Genomic DNA, 24,535 nt, shown 5'->3' with positions numbered 1-24,535 from the left:
ATTTTTACACCATGGTCCAATAATAAAATATCATGCATATTAAGTTTATTAATTTTAAAATATTTCCCTTAAAGATTATAAAAATAATAATTTCTGATTAATTCACGTCATGAATTATTTTTATATTGAATTATTACAGAGAATTATACTTGTTTTTTTTTATATAATTAAGAAATATGACTTTAATAGAAAATGAAAAAGTGTGATGGCATGCAGAAGAAAAGATAGTAGTTTTGCGCAGGAGAGCACGGAGCATGCAGAGAGCAGAGGTTAGTGTCGGGTAAAAAATGGAAGGACGCTCAGCAAGTACAGATTCGTGGACCCACTGTTGTGTAGATACGTGTGGTGCACGGTGCACCACCACCGGAGGAGTGGGCTGTTTCGGTAACACGCTGCTCGATCTGCGCGTCATGCTATGATAACTCATCCATCCCTCATCAGTTTGGTGCACCACACCAGAGGATCACAAATTAATAACTATGATCATCCACGCTAGGGGAGACTTCACTTTCTTTTTCTTTTTTTCGTTAACAAAAAAAGTTAATCACTAATCTTTGGAGTTATTAAGATTTGTTTAAGAAATTAATATTTTTTCTTAGTAAATATTTTTTCAACTATAAGAGTCAGAAATTCAACCCGTAATTACATAAATAATAAGATTATATATTAATTATGTCATGTTGTATTGGTGGGAGGTTTCACATTGTTCCTCCTTCTTTATTTCCAGATCTGTTCCGTCTCGTTTGTCTGCAAATTGCTGGAATAATAATAAAGCGGTTTTAATATTATGATATCTTTGGTTTAAGAAAATAAAATAAAAGTGAAATGATTGATTAAAAAATATTTTATAGAGATGTGTAAAAGTAAAATAAAAGTATCTGTATAAAATTGTTTAAATATTATATGAGTAAACATATTTTTAGTCTTTTGGTGTGAAAAGTCTGTCACGTTCGAAATTAAAATCAAAGATAAAAAATATGTCAGTTATTTTTTAAAAACTAATTTATATTTGAATAGAAACATATTATACGGATTTGAATATTGAGAGGATAATAACTTCGTAAGAGAATATCATTTCTTATTTGTATTAGCTACAGAATTGAATAAAACTCAGGTGTTGCTAAACTTTTTCACATGTTAAGAAATATATAAAATGTGACCTTTGGTTGCTTCAAAAAAAATAAAATTATAGAATAGAATTGAGAGAGGGATAAGTTTTCACGTGAAGATTCATTAGGAACATAGAAATGGGACACAATGCATTAAAAACTCCTTTCGTCGTGGTGACATGGGATCGTTCAAACTCATCAAAAAAAAAAAAATGCCGTTAGTCTCCTATTTCAAATAGGGGGGCATATGCAAAAAAAAAACCTTTGTTTTCATGTTCAGTTGCTATCAAATAGGGGCATCTGCTTGGGGCACCTAGTATTTTTTGTTGAAACACCTAACAGATTTTTAAAATATCAAAAATACCCTTTTTGATTATAAATAACAGGTTTTGTTTTTTCATTTTTGCAGGATTTTTTTTTTCCTTAAAATCCCACTCCCTTGGTGTAATTTGCTTCTGTTAGTCTCCTATTTCAAGCATTTGTTGTCTCTGATAGTGTATGTGTGTTATTTATAAATATACGGTGAAGTTGGGTAGGTTTTCATTGTCGGAGAAAAAGAGATGCATAATTTAAAAAAAAAAACATATGAGTATTCGACATAAGGGTATGTGTGTTATTATCGATATACGGATAGTCTCCTATTTCAAGCATAATTTTTTGACATACATTGTAAGAGACAACAAGTGCTTGAGATAGGAGACTAATGGAAACAAATTATACTAAGGGAGTGAGATTTTAAGGAAAAAAAGATCCTTCAGAAATGAAAAACGAAACCTGTTATTTATAACCAAAAATACCCATAAGGATATTTTTAGCATTTTGAAAATCTGTTGGGTGTCCTAACAAAAATGCCCGCAAGAAGATGCCTCTCTTTGATAACAAGTGAACATAAAAACAATGGGCTTGGGTTGCATTAGAACCATGACTTTTACTTCCTGCACTTCCTCAATTGCTTCCTGCACCTTCCAAATGACTTGAATGGACAGAACTATCCCTCACTAGAATGGCACCCCTACCCCAACCCCCTCATTATTTCTCAATTTTTTCTGTAGACTGATACATCTTACTGTTCTTATTTCCTCTCCCTGGTTGTTATCAGTCTCTGGGATGGAGCTAATGCATTTGGTGCTCCAATAGAAGGTGACTTGCTGACAACAGGAGCCCCTCTAAGCAGCCCACCATTGATTGACTTGATCAGTAACGATCCTATACTTTGTGGAGTGAAGGTATTTCAACTTAATTCTTTTAAATCATTTGTGAAGCTTTATCTGTTATCAGTTTGAGGACATACATTGAATAATTTTCAAAGTATATCAAAGTAAATTTTGAAATGAAAGAATTTTTTATGGCAATTTTCATGAAATAAACAAATTTCACGAAAATGATAGTACAAACTTTGTTGGAAATTGAGATCTTCTGTAAGTTAAACGGGATTGTACATCATATATGATTTGTCTGTTTACCTGGCAGATAAAGGGGTTTAAAGCATATGCATTAAGTTTTCTTCTATATAAGTGAGGCTTGATTTTGGGGTTTGATCTGGGATTGAAACTTTCAACGGTAGAGTGGCTAGATTGCTTTGATAATTCTCGTTTCTAAAAAGAAAAGATGAATTCTGACATTTCTGTTGAAAGAAATAATGAAAGGAAAGATCAGTGTGCCTTGTTGGTCATGTCCATGTTTTATGGTTAAATTATGTGATTAGTATAAATTGTTTTCAGTGAAACAACGAAAAAAGTTGGCATTGTTAAGGGGCAGTAGACAATACAAGGAATAAGGTCACTTAGGAGAAAAGAAGTACGGGAAACAGCAGAATCATTATGCTAATGGAAGAAATTCATCAAGTACCCCAAAGATTTGGTAAGGAAAATTTTAAACAATTTAATTTCAATAGTTGCTTAAAGATTCTTCTAATCTAAATAGATGATTAAATAATTTAAAAAGATGGACTAAACTTGGTCAGAAAAGTTAATTAGGTGATAGAGCTGTGTTTTGCAATGGCACTTACATTCAGTGGCTATTTACATCACCTTTGGAACTTGGATAGTTACAAGTAAAAGTCCACTGATCTGAATTGATGTATATGCTTGATTGAGTAATTTTAAAAGAGATGGGTAAACGGTCATAGAAGTTATTTAGGTTATTGAGCTGTTATTATTTGCAATAGGTGCTTAGTTTTGGTGTTTATTGCCTTATCTCACCTTTGGAACTTGAATAGTCACAAGTAAATTTTTAAGGTGGTATTTCCTTCTAGGTGCTGTTTACTATCTGCCTCAGATTGAGTGCCTAACACAAGTCGCCGGCTTGACTTCGACTTCCCTTAAAAATATTTTGATTGGTCATTGTAATCATTATATGTTATATAGATTAGTTTTTCCCTCATTTGGAAGCAGTTAGCTAATATGCAGAGTTTCTTAATTTATCTCTTTATAGCTTATAGCTGAAGCCTGGGATGCTGGTGGCCTCTATCAAGTTGGCACTTTCCCTCACTGGGGTATTTGGTCAGAATGGAATGGGAAGGTCAGTGCAGACATAACTGTTGGATTCTTAACCCCATTATTATTCTGCGACAAGAGGATGTAGTAACGCAGTTTGAAATGGAACTGTGATTTGGAAAAAGAGAACTCGATAACACAACACTGAAATATCAAAATTGCTTCCGTTTGACATCAGCATATCATATGTATCCTGTAGTCTATTTAAGTGAAAGTGTAAGAATAATTGCATCAGGTTTCATTTTTATTGAAAATTACCTGGTTTTGAATTATATAAACTTGTCAACATTGGAATGGAGTTAAACTTTGCATGTAGTTTATATTTGTCTTCACTATTTCTTTCTAGAATTGTAATTTATGATGGGATCTGCTATTTAATAAGTGGATCACTGTAAACTACATGGTAGTGGTGACTTCTTCAAATGTTCAATCTTGAAAAGAACTGTTGGACTATGGACTTGGCATAAAAGCAGTCAATTAATTTGTCTGACTAAACTGCAATGAATTTTCTCCTTTTCTTGACCAGTCTGCAATGTTTGTAGTTACTAGGACAACTAGACAAGTGGTCATATGTACACATGTAACTAAATTTTTCTTGATTCCCTTCATGCAAGCTAAATTGTTCAGAATTTAACCAAAGTCTATGAACTGTTTACCTTCGACTAAATGTTTTCCCCCCTCTACATGCTCCCTTCTTCTGCTTTCAATGTATGTTAATCTCTTCAACTAAATATTGACTGTTGTATGCTCACCAATTTTCTGAATATAACATGCACTGGTGGTGATGTGCATGAACTATCAAAATCTAATGTGCAATTCTTGCATTTTGCAGTATAGAGACACGGTGCGCCAGTTTATCAAGGGTACAGATGGCTTTGCTGGAGCTTTTGCTGAATGCCTTTGTGGGAGTCCTAATTTATATCAGGGTTATCTTCCGTCTCATGTTATACTACAATAGTAGTTTTTTTTATGTATAAACTCCCACATCTATTCTTATTAATGCTATCATTTTTATTGTCAAAATCATTAATTGTCTGAATGGGTCCTGTTGTTGACTTCAACTTTATACAGTGAACATCCTGTTTGACTGCTTTTGAGCTTGCTCAATTATATTTTATTCTCAGGATATTAATATTTGTTTCAGCTAATTATGAAGCTTTAGGTCTTTTGTTGATATCATATTTTCTTCTACTTCATTCTTTATTTTAGTAGACATGACTTTATTCTATATCTTTGGCACAGGGAGGAGGAAGAAAACCATGGCATAGTATTAACTTTATATGTGCTCATGATGGGTTCACTCTAGCTGATTTGGTGACCTATAACAACAAGAATAATTTGTCAAATGGAGAAGACAATAATGATGGAGAAAATCATAATAATAGCTGGAACTGCGGACAGGTAGATGTTTAGAAACCTGCTTCAGAGTTGCATTTAAAGTTATTTCCCTTTCAGTTTTCTTTCTACTGAATGGAAGTACTTCCTTTCATGATTATTTCTTTTCTCCAACCTGAATATCATTAATATTATAATATTCATGGCAATATCTACACCCAAATATTCAATGGTTATGAATTGGACGTGCTAGATTCATGTAGATGGTAATATGTAAGTCAAAACTGTTCACAGGGAATGAATAAAAAGAATTTATGGAGCTAAGAGAACTTTTTCTTTTAAGTCACAAATTTCACACTCACTGACACAAACTTGTCCAGTGTGCTCCCTTCATTATAAAACTTCACCGGAATCCTCCAAACTTTTTCATGATTATTTCCTCTTTTTCACTCACCGACATTATTATGAAAAGTATAATTCAGGTTATAGAATTTTGGCTGGTTGGGTACCTAGCGGTTAGCCAGATCTTTGGTTTGCTGATTCAGGTTGGTTAGCTTGTATTAGGTCACCATAGTTCTGCACCTTGCAAATGCTAGGATGTATATACAACAGTACCCCTTGTACTAATTTTAATGTTCTATATATATACTTCTGCTGATAAAAAAAAAATTATGAAAAGTATAACGTGGCTACTGGCTTCTTGAAAGAAAAATATTTTTAGATTGTGCGCTAGGCTTTAGTCCAACATACTTGCATTCACCTCATTTCCTGCCTGATATCTTTGTCTTGTACATCATATTCTGTAGAGCCTTGACTGTCGTTGTCAGTTTTCTTCTATTTTCTCCCATGTGTGTGTGTATGCATTCCTGGGCTTAGTCTTTATGGGGGACATGGAGCACTTTCTGATTCCTTAAAATTGTTTTCACCCAAAGTATTAGAATTGTTATGTAAAGTTAAATGAGTTAACAAGACCTTCGTATTGAATTTTAATCCCATTTCCGTTACTAATGTAGGAGGGGGAGTTTGTCAGTACCTCAGTGAAGAAATTGAGGAAACCACAAATGCGAAATTTTTTTCTTTCTCTCATGGTTTCCCAGGTAGAGTCCAATTAACACTGGTCATCAGTTGGACTTTTAACTATAATGTGACTTTTATTAGGCAGACGGAGAAGCAATGAATATGTAAAACTACTTTAGTTCAATGCTGTTGTGCTGTGTTGGCATTGTTAAATTGATCAAATTATTCTTTATTTAAAGATTTAACAGCAAGAGTTCTGTTTACTGACTTTTAGTTTATCATATCAGGGAGTTCCAATGATATATATGGGCGATGAATATGGACACACAAAAGGGGGAAATAACAATACCTATTGCCACGATAATTATGTGATCCTCTTATCTACTAGAAAGTTCCATTGCACATCCCACCACATTGTCAATTCTATTAACTTCAACCATTTTGCAGCTTAATTACTTCCGATGGGACAAAAAGGAAGAATCCTCATCAGACTTCTTCAGATTTTGTCGCCTTATGACTAAGTTCCACCGGTAAGTACCTTGTGTTTTCTTGTGGTCTGAAACCAGCCGTTTTGTGGCTTTTACCATGGTACAATAATTTTGTTGCCCATATTTCCATGTGGATATAAGAATTCTTTTCCTGTTGAAAAGCTACAAGAATCACATGTTAGGTTCCATTTCTTATAATGTTCGCCTAAAAATATGGAATTACCAGTAACTAAACTTTGAGCCTCTACTTAAACCAAGAAACTCTGCATCTGACAGTGGTAGCATGTGCATCCTAGCTAGGTTGAGGAATAAGCATTATGGGGTTGTTGTTATAACGACAAAGATTTTAAGGTTAGCAGTCTCCTGGACATTAAGATTGGCAGAATATATATGTTGAGTCAAGAAAAGTTAGAATTCCCATTATGATTGTTTGTTACGTCCCTGGTACCAATTTGAACACAAGTAAAGAAGCATTTATTCTAAGCCTGGGTTTTGAATTTGAAAGGCCAAATAATTAAATATGATATATATATATATATATATATTGCCCTATGGTATAAAATATAGGTTTAGCTGCTCCTAGACATAAACCAATACCTTCTCATGCAAAGTTGTCAATGCAACGCTCAGATTAGCATCAGTAGAGAACTTTTAATCCTCAGTTGCTTCATTTACTTTGAGTTCTTTTGTCTTAACGAAAATGTTAGATCCTGTACGTTCTATTATCGAGTACTCTCCATTAGTGACTAATACCCTTGTTTGGCATGAACTTGAACCCAGGTAGACTCAGTGAAGGGAGAAATTTACATTGCTTTGAATATGAGTCATTTACCTTTCAGAGTTACCTTGCCGGATTGTCCTGGATACAGATGGGAGCCTCTTGTAGACACCAGCAAGCCTTCACCATATGATTTTCTCACTCCTGACCTCCCTGGAAGAGATATTGCAATACAACAGTATGCTCAGTTTCTGGACGCCAATATGTATCCCATGCTTAGTTATTCTTCCATTATCCTCTTGCGCATTCCAGATGAAAATCCTGCTTCCTTGTTATTATCAGCTATATATATAATCCTGTTCCTAGTATGCTGGAAAAGAAATCGTTTGATCAGTAAATAAAAAATAAAAAATGCATTGAAAATTTTCTTTTACCTTTACCTAGGAAAGAATAAGAAGTAGAAAAAAGAAGCTGCATTAGTGATGTAATGACACGATGATGGAAAAGTGGCTCAGTTGTATTTGAGCAATTTAGATGTGAGTTTGCTCCACGTTTTTGTGTGTGTGGAGTGAGGGAACAAGGTATGAACCTGGTGTCTGGGCACCTTCAGGTAAGCCTCCTGTGGCCACCTATTCCTACTAGCAACCAAGAGTAAATTCTTAATTTTACTTTTATTCTTTAGATATGCATTGGAATGCGCATCACAATGATTTTAACTGCAAATCCATTATACATAAGATTCATTTTCACTCTAGTCTTCCCTCTACAAGCACCTAATAAAACACTTATTCTTTCCAATCCAACACCTTTGTCTGTGTTCGTCCCACAAAAAGACTCACATCCTTATAATTTATTATTAAGTTATATTTCTTTTTTACAAAATAATGAAAAAATATAATCAAAATATGAAAATATTTTTTTATCACAACATAAAATATTTTTTTATTGATAATACAAAACAAAAATTGATGTTACTCATTTACATACATGATAATATTAATAATTAATATGTAACGATAAACTAAGAAAAGTTAAATTACATAATTATTCTTATATATTTTATTAAAAAATATTTAGATGAATTATTTCTAAATATATATATATATATATATGAAAATGATTAATATATCTTAAATTTATTATCATTATGATCATCGTTATCTTTATATATATATATATATATGAGGCTTATATGAAAATGATTGATCCCATCAAATTAAAATGAAAGATATATAAATATTTTAAATTCAAATTATAATTTTATTTAATCACTAAAAGATTTAATAAATAGAAAATTAAATATATATAAAATTATCTAAATTTTTTTCAAAACTTTTTATATATATTAAAGGATAATTTAAGAATAAGAAATCTATACACAAGAGAATAATTATTTTTATTAATTGTTATAGATAGATAAGGTAAAATGCACGGGTTAATAAAATTTTCAAAAGAATTAGTGAAGATTATGACACGTGGTTTAAGAGGTGTGTGGAAGGTTTGGGGATGCAAGATTTAGCACTGAAGAATTCCAGAAAAATCTAGACCCCACTCAATAAATACTCCTTCCCTTCTTTCTTCAATTCAACATAAAAATCACAACACACACCAACTTCTCCATCGTCTTCGTTGGCTCATTCGATTCCTTAGCTTCACATCTCCATGGCGCTGCACCGGTTACTGAAGAGGAAAGGAGGCGTCGATGAACTTAACGACGATTTCCCTCTCGCTTCTCCGGCAACCAAGATTCGCCGTCTCGTTAGTACTTCCTCTCTCTATTCTTCGCCATCAACAACCAACCAAACTTGTTTGTCATTATTTACTAATCGATTCCGTTTGTTACCGTTTCAGGACGCTGAGTTGCCGCCAATTTTGGAAGAGGACGAACCGTTACCTAACGAGGAGAGAGCTCTCGTTCTCTTCAAGCCTCTCGTCCATTCCCCTTCCTCTTTCTCTCTCACTCTCGATTCTGACCTTATGAAAGGAATTAGGAACAGTAAGTCTTTTATTCCATCAAATCAAATGTGTTTTACGTTTCTAAATTTTCACTTAAAATTTATCTTAATTCCTATTGTAGTTAGGTCCACTCTTTATAATAGATTAATTTGATACTTAGCATACTAGACTGAGGGATGAAATTGATAGGTGAAACTCTACTTTTACTCCTATCATTCTATGACTATAAAGAGATGAAAAAAATATTTCTGTTTCTTCATTACTCTCTCAATGGAATTACAGGGATATATAAGCAGAGCACCAGCAATTGCTAACAGAATTCTAAAAATAATATTCTAGAATCTACCTGAGATATTTATTCTAACAACCAAAAAAGGTCTATTTGTAAACATCATAACCGTTCCATTTCTTAGCTACTGAAATGATCCTCTTGGGGGCCAAATATATTAGATGGATCGTAACAGAAATTCACCAATTATGAAAAATACAAGGACCGTAATTATTTGTTCTAGCGAGAATTGTTACCCAATTGATGTTTCTGACGTTGTTTATTTTGTCGGAATTGTATGACAACCTTATTTAACTTGAACGTGAGTTGCGGAAGACTGACCTAATTTTCCAAGAGGACCATGAATACCAAAGATATCGTTTAAAATACAGTGATTAGGGTTATTTTTTGACCGAAAATTGAGGATGTAAAACTCATTTTTATCTAATTTACTTGTGTCATCTTATTTATTATTAGTCTTCTTAATTGAGATAGCATGATTCTAATTGCAGATCAATATCTGTGGTCCAAACAATGTGAGCGCGTGACAGAGTTAGAATCACGTGAGGAGGAAAATGATGATGAATTGGCTCTTGTGCCTTGGGTACCTTCACCTTCTTACCAGTTCTCCGCTGTTGATGATTCTCTCAACACAAATGTCGAGTTGATGGAAGCTGATGAAATGGGAGAAGGAGAAGGTGTGGGATCCATGATGATGGATATTGAACAAGAAGATGACACTGACACTGACACTGACACTGACGCTAAAACTTCAACATCAAGCATTCACTACCCAACGACACACGATGGAATAACAGAGGGGTTCCAGCAACACTGCTTGTTACCAAAGCTTCCTCACAACACCTCAACTCCCATTACATGGACCCGCTGAAATTTGTTTTGTTTTTTATTTTGATAGTATATACCACTATTTTCTTTGCTGTTAAGCGAGGTTTTCTCCTATTTGGGATAAAGGGGTACTAGACTAGAACCTAGTGGACCAAACTAGTATTTAGCTTGCTTTTGCGGTATGGGAATCTCTACTTGGAAGAGGCCATCCAAGTGTAACAAAGAAAAGAAATTAATGTATATAATGTCTTGTTGTCGCCATCTTTGAATTGCTGCAAAGGAATGATCTGGATAAGAAAAGCCAATTTATTACTACAGTAACTGTCATTGTGCCGAAGTGGAGCTCTGTTTTGTTTTTAGTGTGCTAAACTGTAAACTACTAAATCCATGATTGAAATTACGATGACACAGATCACTAGACTGAAATTATTGAGAGAGATTTTAGGCTTTGGTAAAAGGAAAAAAGATAACCATAAGGAACTCTATTTAAATTCTGTTTTTCCTTGTTTTGTCATTTTATGTTGTTATTTTTACCAATAAATATTAATGTTCTCGCTTCCACTATGATTAATTGTCATTGTTATATATTATATATTATCATTGCTATTATCATCAGTAACTCTGTCATTGCTATTGTTATTATCGCCGTGTATGTGTTGGTTCGTGCCTTTTGTATGCATGTTAGCGTGTGATTTTCATGTCAAAAACAAAAGCTTCAGAATAGATCCACACTCCAAATCAAATAAAACGTCAAAACAATTAAAGTACTTCTGATGCGTATAACTTCTGATAGTCACAATACATACTATAAGAGTAAGGAATCTCTAATTGGAGTACACTAAAAACATCAAAACCACAGCAAAAACCAAATGGCATAAAACTGGTGAGCAAACCACATGGTTGCCTTTCAGAAAACAGAAATAAAACGTCAGGACATTAAAGTACATCGGTATTCCCGAGTTATCGCCACTCCTATGTTATACATACCCTGTACTAATGTCCTTCACAAAGGGTGTATAGATTCAATTAATACTATAGTGGTAGCATCTCTGTGACAGGGTCAAGCTTGAAGAGCAGTACCGAACTAATGTAAAAGATCATTATATACACTCTAGTCTCCAGAGACGTATTTTTTCTCTTCATAGTATCTCTGCTCACTCCTAGTTTTCTTAGCATTGCGTTTCTGCATCAGACAGTAATAGGAAGCAGACAATTATTTCATCTTTACAGCTGAAAAATCTATCACAATTTTGACTGAAAAGATAAAAGAAAAAAAGATCCAAAAGGGTGAATGTAAAGCATACATATAACCCTTTCAAATGCTTCAGCAGTATGGAATAACTCTTGGGTTGATCACATCAGATTCCAGCAAGTGGAGTACACTTTCAGATATAGATGTTTAATAAATCTTTAACTTGATAGGGAAACTATGTAAATTGTGAAGGATTATAAAATTAACAGCACCTTTGACAAATTTGATATTGGCCTTAGATATTAGAATAACCGATTAACCATATCAACAAAATTTGAAGGTTGCTCAAATATTGAGAAAGCAAAAACGGAAGAAAAAAAAAAGGTTGCGTTAAAGAAATTACCACATAAGCTTCATGATTAGCCATTATCCTTTGGGCAACTGTGGCAGTAGTAATATCTTTTGGGCTTTCGAGCAAGCGGAATATTCCCATGCTCTTAGGGATCTCATATGGATCTAGTTCACACTGCATATTACAACTTGTTCAGTAATATGCCAAAAATAGGAAAATGATATTGTATCCCAAGTAAACAGTAAAAGTACAGCACGCTTACATTTAATGACTTCTCAGAAACAGTACCATGCACAACTACTGAGATATTGAAAGTGGTGATCTGTTTGATTCCAAAAAATAAACCTCATCATAAAGAAAATATCCAATGGATTCAAATTATGATCAAGAACACTTAAGATGAAGCAACAAACGTGTTAAAAAAATTAAACCTCATGATAATGAAAATATCCAATCGATTCAAATTATCCAAAAAAAAGATGTATTTGCAATGTATGCGTTCAACAAATATACAAGAGAAAAGGTGGAGATGAAGTTTCATGAAACCACAGTTAATATTAGCCAATGCACCAAGAACAATTTCAAATTAAATGGCGAAGTTACTTCAATGAAACCCAAAAAAATGTAGAATCAGAGACTTACCATATCGTTTGTAATTTCCCAAGGTGAACCAATAATAACTTCATCAACATAACGGCAAGCTAACACACTAAGGCTACGCTCATGCAGATGCATAATTGGATAGTGATTTCCTCTATGCTCACTGCAGAAGAGTTGTTAGTTTCTTATCTGTGGTTAATACCACTGGATAATACCCATAAAATCAACTTTGCACAATAATAAATCATATACCTCACTGTCTCATCTGAGTGGATACCAACTAGAAGAAAGTCTCCAAGCTCCCTAGCCCTCTTAAGTATCTGAAAGAACATGGAAAAATAAATGAAACACAATTATAGCACAACAAATAAGTAAAACGTGGCCCGCCTGTTTGATCATGAACTTTAGCATTCAACTGAGTAGATAATAAATCACACCCAAATGACCCAATACAAAACTTAACAGTGTACCTCAACATGGCCTGCATGGAAGAGATCAAATGCTCCATCAATGTATACAATACGTGAATTTGGTCCAGGACCCTAAAATAAGATGAAGTGACAATGGATCATCGCATGAAAAAGTTCTGCAAACTGTAATGAAGAAGACAAATTGCCTCTAACTATTTTCAACTGGAACCCACTAATTGTCCCATAAATTTTGAACCATTGTTTGTTGCATTAAGCAAAGCCATGTAAATCTTGGCATGGCTTAGCATAGCTCTTAAAGAAACATCAATAATATATCTAAATAAATATTCACCAGAGAATAAGTTGGTTTCTAGAATTATGAACCAAATATACACCATTTCTTTAAAAGAATAGACATGACACAAGCAACCAAAATATACCTTGCCATTTGAAAACTGGACAATACGTCGAGAAGTTGGTAGGAATTGGGCTATGTGGGAAGCCTGTGACTGGTTTTCTTCTTGAGGTTTTACCTCAGTGCCATTATGATCGTCACAATTTTTTTGATCTCTTAAAGAAGACAGTATTCTTCCTGTATTGATACATAGTTAGATCAAATGCATATTATTAGCTTGACAATGATTTATGAAAATCATTGGGGAGTATCAAGGTATCAATTATCAACATGGAAGCTTAGTACCTACGATATCTGTACTGGAAACTCCTTCAGTACGTTTAATTTGCTTGTAACGACCAGCTTTCTTTGCTGCAGCATATGCATCTGTTCCATCTGGAAGCAGGCAAGGATCATCGCCATGTATGACATAGTCAATCTTGTATTCATGAAAGAGACGATTCAAGAATTGCTCGGTAATTGCATAAGGAGCATCAGTTATGACCTCATCCACCCACTTCAATCCACTGACAAGGGCCAGCCTGGAAGATAAATAGATTTTCATATAAAAACTTCACTTCCATAATTCAGTTTTCAGAATCGGTAATACAAGAGAAGAGGCAAATATACATCACTTTAGAATAAAAAAGTCTATACAACATCAAATATCTATACCTCTCCTCCATGGACAAAACGGGTGGCCCTTTATTGGCCACGATCTCCTCATCACTCACAAGACCCACAACCAGTTCATCTCCTAGAGCCTTGGCTTGCCTGAGTGCATTGGCATGGCCATAATGCATCAGATCAAAACAGCCATCCATGTACACCCGAATGCGCCTCTTCCCCGATTTCTTCTTGTGAAAAATCCCCAAATTAGACCAGGAACATGGCAGTGACAAATATGGAACCCCAATCCCACCAAAGTAGCTGGTTGACAAGCCCAGCAAGGCTGCTGTAACCATTAGACCACCAAACACACGCGGGTAGTAGTTTACCCCCTCCCAAATCCAACTGTTGTTTTCATAATCCATGTGGTCCTTTTATTTTTATTTTATTTTTTTCTTTTGTTTCAGAAACTATCTATTACATATAAGAGGAGGCACAGACCTGCAACCAACCATCATGTTAAAAGAGAATCAAATGCATTTTATTCTCACCAAAATTCAACCTAGCATATAACATTATTTTCAAGCTCAATTCCCACAAACATCTCAAATAAGAAAATAATGCTTCAGAAATGCAGAGAAAAAAAAGTTGAATAGCCACCACAACCAAATTAAACAACCACTTGCATGCAAAATCCAGAAGGAAAACAAGAAAATTAACAATTGGGGCATTGACATGTTTCTGATCTAGCTAATAACATGAAAAAAAATGCAGCTTTGCTGCAATGAAATTAAGAGTTAGAACGAATCTTCAATAGAGCGTGCAGATTCAAGAGAATAAAGCAAAAATATGCGTCCAAATTGAGAAATAACGGAAACCCACCTGAGATCCCGAAGAAAAAAAGAGAATTGAGGAGTAAGCAAGTGCGGAAATGAAGATGGTAAGAAGGAAAAAAAGAGTTTGATGAGATGCAATTGCCGAAAGAAAGAAAAAATAAATAAAACAGATATGAATGGAAGAAAAAAACAAGAGATCGAATCTGAACCTTTTTTGTGTGTGTTGCTTTTTCCGTTTCCTTTGTGTCTGTGTCTCCTCTCTCCTCCTTGGATTCGTATGGAGGAAAGCTCCTCGTAGTTTTTTGCTTTGCAACAAAACTTTGTCTGAAACAAAATAGGAGTCCCTCTTTTGAAACACGGAATAAAAATAGGTGAAATGAAAGAATATCACAATCTTACTAGTCAATTATAAAAGGCGGAGACTCTTTTACTACTCCTACGAATAGTATTACTATTGTTCTAGAAACAAAATAGAATTCATTATTATCAATGAAAAAATAACACAATTAATTACAAATGAAAATATCAGCACAGCAGTAGTATCTGATTTGAGTATTTGTCCCACCACCAATGGACCCTCCCTGTTGCGTCAGAATCTATATTTATGGGACAACACCAATTGCGTGCTTGCCCTTTACTTGTTGTGAAAAACCTTCTATACAAAATTAATGAATTATTAAATTAGTGCATTCGTCTCTCACTTAACCTAACAAAACGGATTAGTTTTCTCCTTCAAGATATTATATTTGTAAGGAGAACACAATTTACTACCATGTTATAATTTTTTCAACTTAAATAAAATTATCTCCTATGTGAAAAAAAGGTATGGTCTAAATTAGAACATTTAAGTGCACCACAAATGTGGTAATATGACTAAATAGTAAATGGTATATATTGATAATGTAAAAAAAAATCTACATTATTAATTAATCATAAAATATCATTTATGTTATGTTAGTTAAATTTTATAATAATTATATCAATGAAATATTTTATCTGTTTGATAATGTAAAAAAAAATTATAATAACAATACATAGAAATTAGTTAAAATAAAACGAATCAACTCACTTGAGCCAATTTTGTCAGGAGTTTCAATCAAAAGTTATGTATTTGAAAAATATCATTAAGAGAGTTTTTTATTTCAAATAAATGTTAATCAATATCTTAAAGAAACAATAATTTAAAAAGTTTTATTGCGTTAAAAGTATAAAAAGTAGTATTTATGTATTAAAGTAATCAAAAACATTTTTCAATGTTCATGACTAAAACTTTTCAAATGCTCGGTAATAAGGATGGTTAGAAGTCACTTTCTTTCAATTTTAAAGAAAAATGAATTCATTAAAAACAAACTATTTAACTTTTTAGAAGTATTTTGTCTCGTCAAAGTCAAGTCCTATCTGATAAAAACAAATTAGTTTGGTTTGAGAATGATGAGAAAGATTCAAATAGGATAATAGACTATCCATTCTCATGCACACGTTTGAAAAACAAAATCTACTTCTCAAGCCTATACATTTATTTAATTTTGTAGGAGATACAATGTCCCTCAATCACTAAATCAAATATTAATTTTAATGATGATACCTGATTTTTGTAAGTAAAAAGAATTTCTTATATACAAAAAATCTTATAACCCTTAAACCCTAAAGAAAGATATTTGGACATCCATAAAAATACAAAATTTAATAGAATTTATAATATGATAAGAAGAAATAAATAAATAAAAGATATTAATGAGATATTTAAAATAAATGATAATTCATATATTATTACTCTCGAAGAAATCAATCATTCAATGATTTTAGTTCACTGTGACAAAAAATTCTTTCAAATTATTATAAGTTTCAAACCATACTAGATCCATAAATGAGTTTATTAATTTTTTAATAATTATTTTAAAAAATATATTCAATAATATTTTATTGGTTGAAAATATATATTTTTTATATTCACATTGCATAAAAATTAAACACAAAAGCATAGCCTTCCAAATATAAATATAAATATATATATATATATATATATATATATATATATATAGATAGATAGATAAGGATATATTTTTACAAACAGATTATTTGTCACATTTCTTTCCCTAATCAGGGATAATCATATGTTATATTGATGCTTGTTTTCTATCTTTTCACTTTCTATTTAACTAAACAAAGAAAAGTTTTGCTTTTCTTTCTTCTTCTTTTTTTCCTACCAAACAATTTAAAAAAATGTCTCTTTTTACTTTTTCCTCCCTTTTTCTCTTTACTTTTTTCTATTTCATTTTTTCTTCCTAAACTAAACACAATGTTCATATTAATTGTATTTTGGCAGTACAATTAAAATATTCAATAGCAGCATATCAATAATGTTAATACATGATATATTATTATTTAGTACACCAAATCATGCTTTTCGTAAGTAGATTTGATAACATCCTCTGAAGAGAGGGTTGCTCCTAGTTGGTCTGAGATTGAGAACATATCTGACATCATGAATAGCTTGCACAGCACTGTGTTTATCCCACAATATATATTCCATTGGCATAAAAGCCGTGTAGTTGCCAATTTATTCAGCAGAATCATAAACCCTACTGTCGCCGATTCAGCCATTCTCCTGTTTACACATTAGTGATACTATTACACTCATTCTACATCTCCATATCATACGTAATATTTACAAATATTTGTGATGATTATATTCAGAGGAATAATAATATCATACTAATTACACTTTTTTTTAATGAAATACACTTTTTTTATTAATTAAAATTTACTAAAAACTATGAGATTTTATTATGTTGTTCATGATTTTTTTTATCCTCTTTTATGATTTATAAAATAAATATTTTTTCTTTTAATTTCTCAATTAATGTCCTAAAAATATTATTTATTAAAATCCTATTTATATGTATATCTTGTTTCTTACGTATGTTTATATGAATTTAATTTTGATATATTATTATGAATATTTACATTATTAACTAATTAGAAATCAGTCAAAATTCAACTTTAAATTTAATTATTTTCAATTATATAGTATATTGTAGTTGAATACCAATATGAAATACTTTTATATTAATCAAATTCCTTTTACATCACATTCTCCCTAAACCCTAAATAACAATAAATAATAGATTCCAATATAAATATTTTTATATTACTAAAAAGTATAAATATATAAATTTTACTAAAATATGTTTTCATATTTATAAAACTACTAAAGTATGAAATTTATTTTTGTAAAATTTTGTATTTAGTTTTTTCTATGTAAAATTAAAATATATTATTTTTTTATTTGGAGTTAGATTTGGTTAATTCTCTTATCTAGGTGTGACTTTCTTATTAGTCCAATTATTTGTTACTTTTCTTTCAATTTGTGGGAGTTAAAAAAAAAACCCATAAATTACAAAAAAAACTGCGGCGAAGTTTCAAACCTCTCTTCCTTTTTCTCTAATCTTGAACGTTGATGCCCCATCCAGGCCATATAAGTAACACCACTCATCACTGATTTAATTTCTTCCATAATTAATCACAATTCATAAGACAAGACCCAAACATGCTTATTTGCTTCTGATAAACATAGGAAATCGTTTAATACTGATCAATGGACCTGCGGTGAAAACATGCATTTTTTTTAAATCTTAGAACTTTATTTTTAGAACCCCATTTAGTTTGGGTCAAGGATCTTATAATTTGTTCATGCTCGTTGTTTATTTTTCTTACTTGCGTAGCAATAATTTTTTGAATATCTTACTCTAACTATTGAGTGAACGAATCACATAGGCAACTGCAACCTCACCAGTTTAAGCATCCAAGAGAAATTTGAAAATTTGCGGCGGCGGCTCTTTTTTTTCATTTTGTGGGGATTTATAACCCTCTAAGACTGAAACAACCAAGTTTACGAGAAAGTGACACATAAAAAATAAACAAATTTTTTTATACGAACCAAATTTATACTTTTGTAATTTTATAAGCACAAAAAAATATTTTTTAACTTAAAAATTATATTATATGATATTTATCTATTCTACGCTTAAACGGAATTCTATTTACTTTATTAGTAATTTTTATTTGATATTGTTGTTTTTTACAAAGTTGTAGCCTGGTAAGAAAAACATTCGTTTTAGAAAAATTCATAAATTAATTTCTCTGAGATTTAAATGTGTTTGGAGTACTGATTAATAAAAATAGTACTAAAATGAAGTGGGATGAAGATGCAGGGCCTTTAATTAGGACATCTTCAAATTAGTTTTACTCCCCCGTGTCGCTAAAAGTAAGGAATTTATAACAAATTTAGAAAATTTAGTTAATGATATCAAATTTATTTGTAATTGTAATATTTTATAAATTACAAGGACTAATTATATAACTTTTTTCATCTAATTACTTTTCTACTTGTGTAATTATTGTATGGAAAGAAAACAATAAAAATGGAGTTTTAAAACAATTTTTTTATTAGTCATCTTCTCAAATTCTCATATAAGAGAAAGAAAATGACAATTCATATTATTTATTATTTATGGACTAAGTATTAAACATAATTTGGATAAATAAAAAGAATTAATGCAAGAAATAATTAGAAAAATGAAACTTCAAAAAACTGTCTTACATTTAGGACGAAAGAAATATAACGTTTTGAATATGATATTTTATGGACTAAATATTTAACAGAATTTGGTTCTATGTTTTGAATATGATATTTTATGTTTCGAATGTGATTTTTAAGAATTATTAGTTATAACGTTTACATTTTAAAACCTGTTATAAGCCAACGCTGAGTAGATCCGCTTTGTATTTCTAAATTTTATTGAGCGGCTCAAGTTGATCACGTTGCTGAGTAGTTTAAAGCATAATTGAATTTTAAAAAAAGTTAATTATTAAAGAATTTAACTCTTGCACCTTTGATATAGAGATATAATTTATTTTGAACGTTAACAGATACATTTCTTTAGGGTAAACAATTGCATTTTGAAGACTAACATTTCATTGATATGAGTAAAAGTATGTTTAAATTTTTTAAACAAAGTTTTAGATTAAGTTGTGTAGATAAAAAAATTGATCCATAGGAAAATTTTATTAAAAATGACTAATATTTTTTTATAAAAATTAATTATCAACAAAATCAATAAATATGTTAGATTATTAAAAAAAATATTTTAAATAACACAAATTTATAATTATTCAACCAAATAAGCCCATCAATTAAGATTAGATTGTTAAAAATTAAAAGATAAATTCAACCATACTCAATTAAATTTAATCAGGTTAAATTAAAATTAAACGAAACAATAATTAAAAATTTAATTATTCAACCCGATAATCCAACTAATTGAGTCAGTATTTTCTAATTAAAAATCAAAGAAATGATAACTTTTTTAATTAATACTCATTTTAGTCTTTAAAAATATGAAAAGATGATAAATTAATATATAAAAAAATTAAATTTAATCTTTAAATATACAAAACATACAACTAAGACGCTTTTTTTTTAATTTTTCACATTTAAATATTAAATTTAAATTTTTCATCAATTTATTATCATATTATACTTTCACACCAAAATAAGTATTTTTTTTAATTACTCAACTTGATGATGCAACTTAATTTTAACCCAATTAAAATGATTACTAAAAATTAAAAGATAAATCTAGTCCAACCCAATTAAAATTAATTGGAATGGGTGAAAGACTACTTGAAGAAAATAAAATGGGAGGAATGAGTAGAACGAAAACAAAAACATTGAAAACAATCATAGCAAAAGAAAAGGGATTTTCTACGTATCAGTGCAGCGATGGCGTTATCCCTTCCCACCCACCCTTCTCCCACCGTTAATCCTCTCCGACGATCCCCAAAACCCACCCTCCGCCGCGTCAACCACCGCGTTTGCGTGGCCAGCGCCGCCACTCCCCTCCTCCAAGTCAATGACTTGAGGGCCAAGATTGTCGAATCCAACGTTGACATTCTCCACGGCGTTAACCTCACCATCAACCAAGGAGAGGTCCACGCCATCATGGGGAAAAACGGTTCCGGCAAAAGCACTTTCGCCAAGGTTTCTCACTCACTTACCCTATCCTCTCTCATTCAATTGAAAAGAAAAAAAAAGGATTTTTAAGTAATTGAACTGCATGCAGGTTCTTGTGGGGCACCCAGATTATGAAGTAACCGGAGGCAGTGTTGTTTTCAAGGGGGAGAATTTGCTTGAGATGGAACCTGAAGAAAGGTCTCTTGCGGGTCTCTTCATGAGTTTTCAATCCCCTGTTGAAATCCCCGGTGTTTCCATTGATCTGTTTCTCGCCATGGCCTACAATGCTCGAATGAAAAAACTTGGTCGAGATGAGGTTGGACCAATCGAGGTATTATATAAGTTGATGGGATAAATTCAAGTCATTTAAGTGTTGTGAAGAAGTTTATCCAAATAGGACTTTAGTATGTTTCTCATCTATCGTTATGAGGTCATTTTTCGTCATTGCGTGTTTTTTTTTTTAAATCGGTAAATGTTAGTTTGTTAGTTTTGTTAGAAATGTCATTAGGGGATTCGAATCCATGACTGCAACCTTATATCTCCTCGTCATTGCATGTTATGATTGGGATTGTTTTGCGGTGCAGTTTTTACCTTACCTGATGGAGAAGCTTCAGCTTGTTAACATGAAGCCTGACTTTCTCAATAGGAATGTGAACCAAGGGTTTAGTGGCGGTGAACGCAAGCGCAATGAAATCTTGCAGCTTGCGGTTTTGGGGGCGGACTTGGCTATTTTGGATGAAATTGATTCTGGTTTGGATGTTGATGCGCTCAGGGATGTTGCGAATGCAGTTAATAGGATTCTCACCCCAGAAAAGTCCTTGTTGATGATAACTCATTATAGACGGATTCTGGATCTTTTGAATCCTACACATGTCCATGTTATGGTAACTTACTGTTGATCTTCAATATCATTGCAAGTTTTGAATTTGTAATATGTATGATACATGGGTTTTCACTTTTCATTACTGGAATTAAGGTGCTAGTCCTATCAATTCAAGTGAAGGATGAGCTTGAAGAAGTAGATTTCCTAAAGAAAGTAGTTGACACTAACATGCTCTCTCATCTCATCTAACTTTTCCAAAAGCTAAAAGGCATAACTTGGTGTTAATTTATCAGAGAAGTTTAACTCATTTTACCTCACAATGTCTTCTGCTATAAGTATTATGGATTTGTGATTTGTGATTTGTGAAGAAGTTTATTCAAGCTGAGCTCTAGTGTAAAAGTCTTTGTTGATGTCATCCCATTTCTGTATATGTATAGACATTTATAAGCCTTCTGATAGAATATTGTTTTTCTTTCTTAGAAAGCAGCTCTAGACAGTGTATGGGAAACTGAATGTGTATATGTATTATGTATATGATATGAAATAACATGAATGGACTTCTCTTTTTCTTCTTAAAAAAATCAGGACAAAGGGAAAATTGCAAGGACAGGCGACATATCAGTGGTAGAAGCTATTGAGTCAGATGGATATGAAGCAGTCTCTGCTTTAACATAATACAGCTAGTATCGGTATCTATTCTGACTTAAGTGTTTCTGTCCTTGTTTCAGTTTAAATTCACTTTCATGTTGTTAATATTTACATGAGTATCCCTTTCAAGAGCATAATTGGGAATTGACGGTATATAAATTTGGTGAAATGAACAAAAAATTCTTAACGGTAGTAGTGAGATACATCATAAGGTGTAATCATTTGCGCTGGTCATAGATATATTTTATTTTCATGTTAATTTGAAATTTTTATTCATTCTGTTTTGATTTTGGTTCTTGCTCCATACCCAGATGACAGTATTGCATGGGCTGACATTCAGTAATTGCATCTAATGGAACTTTCTTCCATAAGGATGAGTTTGGGAAATTTGATTGTTTCACTGCTGGAAGCTGTAGTTGAATAATATCTTTGTGGAAACTGGATATAATTTCATTTTGATTATTTAACCTGCCTTAGAACAAAGCATGTTTCTAGGCAACAAGATTTTGTACTTTTCTATGGCTAAGAATAGCAGCTTCTGACCGTAGGGATGTAAATGTGGTATTAATTATTATTAGTGAAGTCATTCTTGTATCCATCCATCTAATGGTTTAGCATTTTGCTTGCATTGTTAAGAATAGGGAGGCATTTAGCAATCAAATATTCTTTTATTGCTTAATGCTTTATGAATTCAAATTGTAATTGCTTACAGATATATGGCTTTCTCGGTAGTAAAATCCTGGAAGATAAGAAACTCTTTAAACTTTGAATCTCAATGCATCAACATTAGTCTCAATATCATCAGTACGAATAAGGAGCAGAAAAACATTTTCAACGTAGAGTGAGTTGAGGTGCACTACCTGCTGGTAAAATCCATTCACGTTCAGTTTTGAAAGGCCTATTCCAAATTCTGAGCATTTCATTTAATTAGTATGATAATAAAAATTTTCAAATCATTTAAGCTTTTTTAGTATAGTTTCATACTATGGACTTGCTATAGTTTGCTTAGTGTTTAATCATTACTGGTAGTGGTATTGGTAAATTTATTTGACTAAGCTAAATGGTGAAACTTATTAGTTGTTTTTGGCCCTTCAAACATTGATTGATCTTATCAAGCAGCTTAGTTGGCCGAGTCATTTGTTAGAGAAAAGTTGTCATATTGCTAGTCTAAATCTGGATTGTATTTTTAATCATATATTCCTATGCAAGAGTTGTATATTAATATAGCGTTGCTTTTTCTGATTATCTTTTTTAAGAATGGGAAGGGAAAGTACTTATAATAGTGTATTTCAATTAATATTCGTATACTTAATAAAACTTTCTTAAAATACCAGTCTGTTTGTGTTGCAGGCATGGATGCAGTGTCACAGTGAGGCAGTTGCACTGATATGCTGATGGCTCTTTTCATCTTTTCCCTTTCTTTGTTCCATTTTGAAAACGAGGAAGCAGACTGTCTAAAGCTCATGCTGGCAGATGTTGATGTTTCTTGACTTGGGACGTATATTCTTCTGGGTATTATTTCAGTAGGCTTTGATAGAGAAATATAGAAACTATTGAATTTCGCTATTCTTTTTTGTTTTTAATGTAAGGGCTTTTTCCTTGTTAATTATCAACTTGGGGGCACACGTGCCACGTTTGCTGTAAATGCAGTAAGGATTGAAATAGCTGTCAATCTACATTAATATTAGCCACATTTTTGTTTTGGTATTGGCTGTTGACCTTATCATGGTTCGTGGGCATATTAAAGTACTTAAAATTATTGCTTTGAGAATATTCATCCATACACGTGATTTCAGAGTATTTATGAATAATGATAGAAAAGCTTCATCAACATGCCCTTTTATGAGTTGTGAATTTTGGACAGCCTCTTTTGAGTTCTGATTTTTGCACACTAGCACGGTGCAAATATTCTATTAACCCTTCTCATTTTTTCTTTCTCTTCGTTATTTTCTTTTCCTTTTTTTTTTTTGAAGAATTGTTGTATTATATTGAAAATTACATTTATATTTCTTTTCATTTTATTCCTTTCTCTCTAAATGTTTACTAGCATGAGGTATTCATGTATCATTTTTCTTTTAAAAATACGGTGGAAAGGAAGGAGGGCGTCGGACGTAGATCGAATTCTGTAAGGGTAGATACTGTTGGGTCTATGTCAGCAAATCAAATAATGATCTTTATATTATAATTAAGCATTCTCCATCTACAACCTCTTCTTTTTAAAACTGCTACTCATAAATTATAAATTTAATCAGAATATATTGGCAATATAAAAAAATTTAAACTTTATTTAATTATGAATTGTCATATAATGAAAATTATTTTTGTAATAATTGTTTCAAAAGTTATTTAGGATCATTTTTAATTGAAGTTTAATAGATAAAAAAATAGGATTGTTATTATAAAAGCTTAACAATCTTACT

At 31.9% G+C, this 24,535-nt stretch overlaps 4 protein-coding genes across 8 annotated transcripts; 3 read left to right on the top strand and 1 right to left on the bottom strand.

Annotated features, from left to right (window-relative positions):
* Positions 1–2,139: 2,139 nt before the first annotated feature.
* On the top strand, positions 2,140–7,702 carry LOC100801719 (isoamylase 1, chloroplastic). Of its 3 annotated transcripts, none has more exons than XM_041015672.1 (9): positions 2,144–2,335; positions 2,831–2,969; positions 3,543–3,629; positions 4,437–4,530; positions 4,847–5,005; positions 5,953–6,036; positions 6,244–6,324; positions 6,404–6,486; positions 7,229–7,702. In XM_041015672.1, the coding sequence occupies exons 3-9, from the start codon at positions 3,562–3,564 to the stop codon at positions 7,353–7,355; spliced, it is 696 nt and encodes a 231-aa protein (XP_040871606.1). In that variant the 5' UTR covers positions 2,144–2,335; positions 2,831–2,969; positions 3,543–3,561; the 3' UTR covers positions 7,356–7,702. The 3 variants fall into 3 exon arrangements, with proteins under 3 accessions (XP_040871607.1, XP_040871606.1, XP_040871608.1); XM_041015674.1 differs by having other exon boundaries at positions 2,149–2,335; positions 7,225–7,702; XM_041015673.1 differs by lacking the exon at positions 2,831–2,969 and having other exon boundaries at positions 2,140–2,335.
* A 1,035-nt stretch (positions 7,703–8,737) lies between these two features.
* Positions 8,738–10,545, top strand: LOC100796930 (uncharacterized). The gene is made up of 3 exons (NM_001254967.3): positions 8,738–8,920; positions 9,014–9,158; positions 9,899–10,545. The coding sequence occupies exons 1-3, from the start codon at positions 8,825–8,827 to the stop codon at positions 10,276–10,278; spliced, it is 621 nt and encodes a 206-aa protein (NP_001241896.2). The 5' UTR covers positions 8,738–8,824; the 3' UTR covers positions 10,279–10,545.
* A 430-nt stretch (positions 10,546–10,975) lies between these two features.
* LOC100796401 (ethanolamine-phosphate cytidylyltransferase) lies at positions 10,976–15,234 on the bottom strand. 2 transcript variants are annotated; one of them, XM_003525265.5, is made up of 10 exons: positions 14,838–15,234; positions 13,859–14,293; positions 13,490–13,725; positions 13,230–13,381; positions 12,850–12,921; positions 12,632–12,699; positions 12,422–12,542; positions 12,042–12,101; positions 11,831–11,953; positions 10,976–11,418 (listed from the first exon to the last, which is right to left on the bottom strand). In XM_003525265.5, exons 2-10 carry the CDS (start codon positions 14,215–14,217, stop codon positions 11,347–11,349), a joined length of 1,263 nt encoding a protein of 420 aa, XP_003525313.1. In that variant the 5' UTR covers positions 14,218–14,293; positions 14,838–15,234; the 3' UTR covers positions 10,976–11,346. The 2 variants fall into 2 exon arrangements, with proteins under 2 accessions (XP_003525313.1, XP_006580492.1); XM_006580429.4 differs by lacking the exon at positions 14,838–15,234 and adding an exon at positions 14,675–14,814.
* A 5,113-nt stretch (positions 15,235–20,347) lies between these two features.
* LOC100798005 (ABC transporter I family member 6, chloroplastic-like) lies at positions 20,348–23,886 on the top strand. Of its 2 annotated transcripts, XR_001388211.2 has the most exons (6): positions 20,349–20,671; positions 20,754–20,975; positions 21,229–21,528; positions 22,053–22,156; positions 22,828–22,981; positions 23,466–23,822. XR_001388211.2 is itself a non-coding variant. In NM_001255155.2 (5 exons), exons 1-4 carry the CDS (start codon positions 20,414–20,416, stop codon positions 22,140–22,142), a joined length of 870 nt encoding a protein of 289 aa, NP_001242084.2. In that variant the 5' UTR covers positions 20,348–20,413; the 3' UTR covers positions 22,143–22,156; positions 23,466–23,886. The 2 variants fall into 2 exon arrangements, 1 of the variants encoding a protein (NP_001242084.2); NM_001255155.2 differs by lacking the exon at positions 22,828–22,981 and having other exon boundaries at positions 20,348–20,671; positions 23,466–23,886.
* Positions 23,887–24,535: the final 649 nt, after the last annotated feature.

The sequence above is a fragment of the Glycine max genome, chromosome 5 (assembly GCF_000004515.6).
Source record: "Glycine max cultivar Williams 82 chromosome 5, Glycine_max_v4.0, whole genome shotgun sequence".
Classification (NCBI taxonomy): domain Eukaryota; kingdom Viridiplantae; phylum Streptophyta; class Magnoliopsida; order Fabales; family Fabaceae; genus Glycine; species Glycine max.
The sequence above is the reverse complement of the archived record's forward strand: the minus strand, read 5'-3'. Positions and strand labels throughout refer to the sequence as shown.

Coding starts and splice junctions, on each gene's coding strand:
- LOC100801719 (XM_041015673.1), top strand. CDS start 3,562: ATGCTGGTGGCCTCTATCAAGTTGGCACTTTCCCTCACTGGGGTATTT. Junction 3,630..4,436: donor GGTCAGAATGGAATGGGAAG/GTCAGTGCAGAC, acceptor TGCATTTTGCAG/TATAGAGACACGGTGCGCCA. Junction 6,325..6,403: donor CCTATTGCCACGATAATTAT/GTGATCCTCTTA, acceptor ACCATTTTGCAG/CTTAATTACTTCCGATGGGA.
- LOC100796930 (NM_001254967.3), top strand. CDS start 8,825: ATGGCGCTGCACCGGTTACTGAAGAGGAAAGGAGGCGTCGATGAACTT. Junction 8,921..9,013: donor CAACCAAGATTCGCCGTCTC/GTTAGTACTTCC, acceptor TTACCGTTTCAG/GACGCTGAGTTGCCGCCAAT. Junction 9,159..9,898: donor TATGAAAGGAATTAGGAACA/GTAAGTCTTTTA, acceptor TTCTAATTGCAG/ATCAATATCTGTGGTCCAAA.
- LOC100796401 (XM_003525265.5), bottom strand. CDS start 14,217: ATGGATTATGAAAACAACAGTTGGATTTGGGAGGGGGTAAACTACTAC. Junction 12,922..13,229: donor TCCAGTTTTCAAATGGCAAG/GTATATTTTGGT, acceptor ATCTTATTTTAG/GGTCCTGGACCAAATTCACG. Junction 11,419..11,830: donor CTAATCATGAAGCTTATGTG/GTAATTTCTTTA, acceptor TGTCTGATGCAG/AAACGCAATGCTAAGAAAAC.
- LOC100798005 (NM_001255155.2), top strand. CDS start 20,414: ATGGCGTTATCCCTTCCCACCCACCCTTCTCCCACCGTTAATCCTCTC. Junction 20,976..21,228: donor ATGAGGTTGGACCAATCGAG/GTATTATATAAG, acceptor TTTGCGGTGCAG/TTTTTACCTTACCTGATGGA. Junction 21,529..22,052: donor CTACACATGTCCATGTTATG/GTAACTTACTGT, acceptor TAAAAAAATCAG/GACAAAGGGAAAATTGCAAG.